Source organism: Parasteatoda tepidariorum, chromosome 9, assembly GCF_982258835.1.
Source record: "Parasteatoda tepidariorum strain Cologne lab strain chromosome 9, Ptep-v5.0, whole genome shotgun sequence".
NCBI lineage: Eukaryota > Metazoa > Arthropoda > Arachnida > Araneae > Theridiidae > Parasteatoda > Parasteatoda tepidariorum.
In genome coordinates, this window is record NC_141763.1 from 102,540,460 (window position 1) to 102,547,018 (window position 6,559).

Here is a 6,559-nt window from a genome sequence, read left to right on the forward strand (position 1 = left end):
TTTATAAATTATTCTAAGGCTAATATAAGCTAAAAGCATAGAAGTGTATTCCAGTTAATTTGAATTCTGTTGCTCTGATCTTTAAAATAGATAATGTCTACTTAGTAATCCTTGAAGAAGAAAAAAACTACAAATTTGAGAATTAAAATTCACTTTAATTGAATTATCTTCAGATTAATTTCCTACATATTTTATTAGATATATATATTAAGAGGGCATTAGTGAACATATGCCCAAGCTTTCAAAGTCTTTCGTGTTTACTTGGTTAAGAAGAGTGGTAGAAAAAGAAAAAAAATTTATTACAATAGCAATGGACAACTAGTCAATTTTTGATTTTGAGACATAGCTAAGTTAATTTTCAATCAAGCTTAAAACGACACTGTAAATATTTCACAAAGCAGAGCTAATAATAGAACCCCTTTCCTGACTTTAGACATATCCTCAATTTGACAAACATTTACATTTAAGGCAAATCAATTAAGAGGTTCCGCCCTATTTTAGTTGTGTATTTACGTCAACAATTATTTGCTTTAATTAATATAAGTATAAAACTCTTTAGCAAAAATGATTATCAAAAATAATGAAAATCATATATAATTTAGATAAATTTAATTATAAGTAGTTCACAGTAAATTAAAGTTTTCTTATAGGGGAACTAGCTTGCCACGAAAAAAATTAGACTACCTAGGTAAAAGCGCACTTACTAGTGATCAATAAAAATGTCATTTGAGAAAACTAAATGTTAGAACATAGAAGAAATGGGATCTGACATAATCACAATTACTTGTAATGATATATTTGAGACTTAATTCAATAATAACCAAAGTCAAATTTTGAAAATGCTAGGAAGAAAGCTGGCATCTCTTTGAAATAGGAGAAAAAAATTTTAAATCTAGTTTTTCTTGATGATAAAAGGTTGGGCCATTTTAATTGATTAGAAATCTATGGATATGAGAAGTTTGTTACAAGAATTTAGACACAATACCATTTCATGAGAGTTAACGGACATTTAAATAAAAGGAAAAATAAAAATGTACAATAACAAAATGTGTGCCAAATTATAAACTTAATGAAATAAAAGAAAAGTGTGCTAAACTGCAAAATAATGATTTTTTACATAAAAAATTATAGTTACTTCAACATATGAAGATGGAAACAATCCAGAATCACCACTGTCATTTCTTCCTTCCCACCAACCACCTCCAACATCCTACAGTAAAAACAAAATTAATAAAGCACAAAATATGATTTTTAATCTAATGAAATTATTATTCCTTAAATTTGAAAAATATTTACAAATTCTAAAAATATTTATAAGTACAATTATTTATTTATTTTGAAATCAAAAATAATTCCTAAATATCATAAAAAATAATGATAAAATCAAAGAAGAAAATTAGCCGTCAAATTTGTAATTTAATCGGGTTTGAGAAAGGAACCTCACTCTATTATTATATTTCATTAGTATTTTTTTAATTTATTAAAATACAAAATTTTATCATCAGAAATGATTTTTGTGGCAAGAACCAATTCAGATTTAAGTACGAAAAAAAAAACTAGAACTCATGCTCCTAGAGATAAATCACTAGTTACCAGGAACAGTAGCTTTTACAATATTTTCTTAAATAATTTTTATTAAATAAATAAACTATGGATGGTAAACCATATACTAAGCACAGGTAGCACTAGCTGTTAAAATTTTTAATAAGACTTCCAAGTTATTACTTTTTATTTTTTACTTCTAAGTATGGTTGGTTGATGTTTATTGACAGTCATTAGGATGCTTAAGCTTAGGAAACATGCCATCATACATTGTTATGGTACCTGTACCATTTATAATATGTGTCATTATAATTGTGTCCCTATTTTTTACCAATCAAATTGGAAATCCATTTCACTTTAGTTGAGAACATAAAAAGCTCAAGGTAACATTCAAAGTATAGCCCCCCTTTTACTTTATAACCTGATAATATTTCCTTAAATCAAATGACCTTTTAGAATTTATAAAATAGTGAAATTGCTTGCAAATTTGAATTTAATCTCAATAAAATTTTAGGACTGTTCACATATTCTCACATAAAAATAACTCAAGCAGAAGAATACACTAAAGGTTTTCAAGAATCTGCTTCGGTTTTGGAATCTCAGTATTGTTTAAACTCAGTTAATCATTGATTGTTTGCATAATTTTAGGATGAAATCACTAATAAATATTTTCAATTGAGAATCCATGTTTAACTGGAGACAAAACAATAAGTAAAATTATTTTTACAAAAATTTAAATCCAATAATTGCATTTAACTTTTTACAAAATACTGAATAATTTTTAATGTGTACAACTTTGAATAAAACTATTCATTATAAATATCTTAAAAAATCTAAGAGATTACACATCAGATGTACCAACCTGTCTAGTGACAATTATAATTTCCCCAGTCCAAACACTTAGTTCTCCTGAATCTGGTTGAGCTTCAAAATCATAAAGAACTTTTACCTAAAATAAATATATTTTAAGTATGGCCAATACTAAACATATAAAGGATACTCTAAAATCAAATTAAAATAGATGGATCGTAAGGATTTTTCTTATTTTAGATTTATACACAAGTGAAAACAATAAGTAATCATAATCAAGATGTGTAAAGTACACGGAAAAAAAAAGATAAATTACACAAATGTAAAAAATTTTGAATATTTACTTGAATATCTTTAACCATGGTGAAATAAAAGCCTTATTTTCATGAGAAAGAATGAAACCACACAGTCTTATACCTAAAGTAAACATAAAAAATGAAAACTTCAATACATAATAGCACAAAGTGTTTAAAAAAAACTTAAAAGATAAATAAAGTGTTTTTAAAAATTACTATTTAATACAGTAGGGAACTGATTATCCGGAACAATCGGGACCATCGCTATTCCGGATAACTGATTTTTCCGGTTTTCTGAATCGTTACAAAAAGCGCTTTTTTTTATTGTTAAACCCAACTAAAAAAAATATATTTGGAAATAATCTTAAAAAGAAGAAAAAACGATGAAGTGATACACTAATGATTATTTCCAAAATGATGGTAAGGTTTAGGATCTTTCAAAAAAGAAAGAAAAATCCTAAAATCTTATGAGGAAAAAAAATTTTTTTTTGAAAAATGACGGGAAAATGTATTGATTTTCGTTCCGGGTTTTTGGTTTTACGGTTTTCTGATTTCCGGATAACGGGTTCTGTACTGTATTTGTGTCTTACCTGTAATGCAACATTATTAGTCAAAGATTTTAAAATGCAAATATAGAAATTGTGAGTTAGTTGAGTTCAGTAAAATGCTAATGCTAAATTATCAAAACAGCTAAAATTAGCTACTTCTTAAATCCAATTCCCTAGGAAGGATTGGTAATATATATTTCTAGTTCTGAATAGTGAAAGAAATTGAAGTTTCATTAGTCAGAAATTCACATTTCAAAAAAAGTGAATTCACATTCACTTTTTGGTCATAGATATTGCCAAGGACTACTTAAGTAAATAGTTAGTGGTCCTGTCACTCTTTTTTCATTCATAGAAAATTCAAGATATTTCACCTGTACTGAGTGATAACATTAAAAGAAATAGTGGTTTGAATCATTTCCTGGAGACTTTTCTTATTCAGTGTAAATTGAAATGAAGAAAAAATAATGAAACAAAATTTTAGTCATTATATTGGAATGAACAAATCAGTTGGAATGTTTTTCAACGGGCATTAAAATAGTATTCTATCTATGGAATAGTAAACAGGATATTGTGTATCAGTCATTGTAATGGAAGGGTCGTAATAAAGGGAGTTTGTACTAAAGAGGATAGACTGCATATTTGTATTAAAATGTGACAAAAAGGATATAAAGCCATATAAACTGTTCAATGAATAAAAATATACGTAACAATGTAGTTTTCCAGGAAATAAAGTAAGACAAAAGTCAGTGAAACATACAAAAAATAAAAATCAAGTAAGATAAAATTGTAGTCAGCAAAACTATTTTTACACTAATACATATTTTAAAGTGAAAATCTTATGAGCAAATATGTCCCTATTTGATTGGCGAATTGAAATGGGCTACAGGTGGCGTAGACAAAACTCACTCTCTACTTATCGCAACACTTTACATGTTTTCACCATTGGAGTGTGGATAGTCATAGAAGAAGGAAGTACCCTAGCTTCTGTCTTGATCTTCAAATAGATTAAAAACTTTAAAGTTAGGAAACTTTATGAACTGAAAACTACATTGAACACAGTTTTAAAAGAAAGTGTCGCGGAAGTTTTAAAAAATATTTTTAACAATTAAATATGAAAAATATTATGAAAAGGGAAAATATCATAGTACATCCCCATATAACTGAGAAAAGGAGGAGAGGGTGACATGGAACCTTCCCCCCAGATGGCGTATTTGAGCATTCCGATTGTGAATGGTAATTTCTGCTTAAACATCTATCTTCTGCACAGTTTCAAAAATTCTTTGTCTAAAGTACTCATAGGTAACATTATACAACATTTTATTTATTTTTAAATATCCTCTTACATCACAATTTATTTATGACAAATATAATATAAATAATAAATATATTTAAGTAATAATCAGAGTTGTAGTATTAAAAGTTTTTTCACTAGAATGCGAGTGATCGTAAGTGGGAAGGGAAGATGGAATCTAAAAATATCAAATATTAACTTTCGATTAACGATTATTAAGTCATTAGAAGTTCTTTAATTTTTATTTTACTTTAACTTCTTTAATCTTTTTCTCCCTTTACGAAAAAAAAATTTTTTTTATTTACATATTTATTCTTACTTTTTCTTTTTTAATCTATAAAAAAAAATTACAGATTAATGAATTATTTATTAATAAACTTACGCATCTAACTTCCATCAAATCAAAAAATTTCAATACTGAATCATTATTTCTCACTCTATCAACTACTATTTCTAAAAACAAATATAAGAGAATAAAATATCATAATTGCAGTAAAAAAAATAGAAATGTAGGAATACATAGATGGTTAATTTCACAATTAATTGTCTTCATTTAGCACAATTGTTTTCAGACTTAGCACAATAGAAAAGTTATCCTTCAATTTGTTAGCATTACAAGGAGATTATACAAAAATAGTAATAAATGTTAGGATTAAAAGTGAAAATTATTAGCATAGATCACTAATGTTCAGGCACTACTACACTCTCGGTAATAATTAAGAATATTTTCCTAATATATATATATACATATATGCATATATAAGCATATACATGTAGATATAAGCATATTTTTTGCTTATATTTGAACGAAATTTTCTTAGACCTTTATAGAATACTTTTAAAAAATAGCAAATCATTTAATGGTATATAAAATACATCAAGTGATCATTAAAATGGAATTTCGTAATTCTTCAAAGAAATAAGAACAATAATTCTTTGAAGGAGTAACTAAGATTTTATCTTACGAGCAGCATATGTTTTAAATCTTTAAACAAAATGAATATTCGTTTTTCCATATTTAAGAAATACCGTGACTTGAAAATATTAAAATGCATATCATGAAAAGAAACTCAAACAATTCTAATCTTCTAAAATAATAATAATAAATATGAGTATTTTACATTCAAGAAATATTTTATAATGCATGCATATATACATCATCTGCATGTTGATTGAACAGAAAATTTGTTGAAAGAACATGATTAAAATTTTGTAAAAAACATAAACATTACTAACGTATATTTAAAATTTAAACATTAAAATACAAAATAATATATACGGTAGTAATTACTTTATTGAATTAATAATTTTAAAATAAATCCAACTGGATTATTGAGTGCCGCTTACAAAAGAACACTCATATACGAGAGTTGAAAAAAAATTACTATGCTCATTAAATAATCAACTGAACAAAACAGCTGCGGCGAAGAATGTTCAAACAAACACCGCTAAATTTGAGGAGAAATGAAAGATGAGTATTAATCATTACACACTCACCATGTAAACAAGAAAAGCACTCTGTAAAGACCAAAACACTACAAGTAAGAAGTAAATAAAACAGAAACTAAAATATTTCTAGCGCAGACGTGCAGAGTTAACTAATGATGCCATTCAGAGATTATTTTATAAAACTTAGAACTTATTCTTGATTTTTTATATATACTTCTAAACGGAACTATCAAACTTATAAAATATCTCTGCATTTTATAAAAAGTTTTTATTGTCATCAGCTTTATAGAATTTGATCATAAAATACCCTAATTTGTCAAAAAAAAGCATATAAGCATATCCACCAATCAAAGTCATTATGCGCCTGTGTTTCGACGCTTGTCAACGGAGCAAAGCAACGAACACTTTCTTCGTTACAGCAAGAGACATTGCCGAGCATATTCATCCAGTTTTAAATATGCGAACAAATATTATATATAATGAAAATATATGTAATGAGGTTTTTATACAAGAATGAAAAATAATTGTAACAAAAAATGATCTAAATGCCTTTTAGGATTAAAAATTGAATATAAATAAAATATTTATAATTTGAATATAAATAAAATTTAATATTATGAAAT

The 6,559-nt window shown here is 26.2% G+C and overlaps 1 protein-coding gene across 3 annotated transcripts in view; it reads right to left on the bottom strand.

Annotated features, from left to right (window-relative positions):
* Positions 1–6,096, bottom strand: part of LOC107436959 (sorting nexin lst-4) — a 33,999-nt gene extending 27,903 nt beyond the window's left edge. The window contains exons 1-5 of one of the 3 annotated variants that reach the window (XM_043041301.3): positions 5,985–6,069; positions 4,870–4,940; positions 2,697–2,769; positions 2,405–2,491; positions 1,136–1,210 (exon numbers count right to left, since the gene is read on the bottom strand). In XM_043041301.3, the coding sequence (XP_042897235.2) occupies positions 1,136–1,210; positions 2,405–2,491; positions 2,697–2,714 (180 nt within the window). In that variant the 5' untranslated portion in view covers positions 2,715–2,769; positions 4,870–4,940; positions 5,985–6,069. Of the gene's footprint in view, positions 1–1,135; positions 1,211–2,404; positions 2,492–2,696; positions 2,770–4,869; positions 4,941–5,778; positions 5,955–5,984 lie in introns of those variants that run through there. The other 2 variants (XM_043041303.3, XM_043041302.3) reach the window with 2 other exon arrangements.
* Positions 6,097–6,559: the final 463 nt, after the last annotated feature.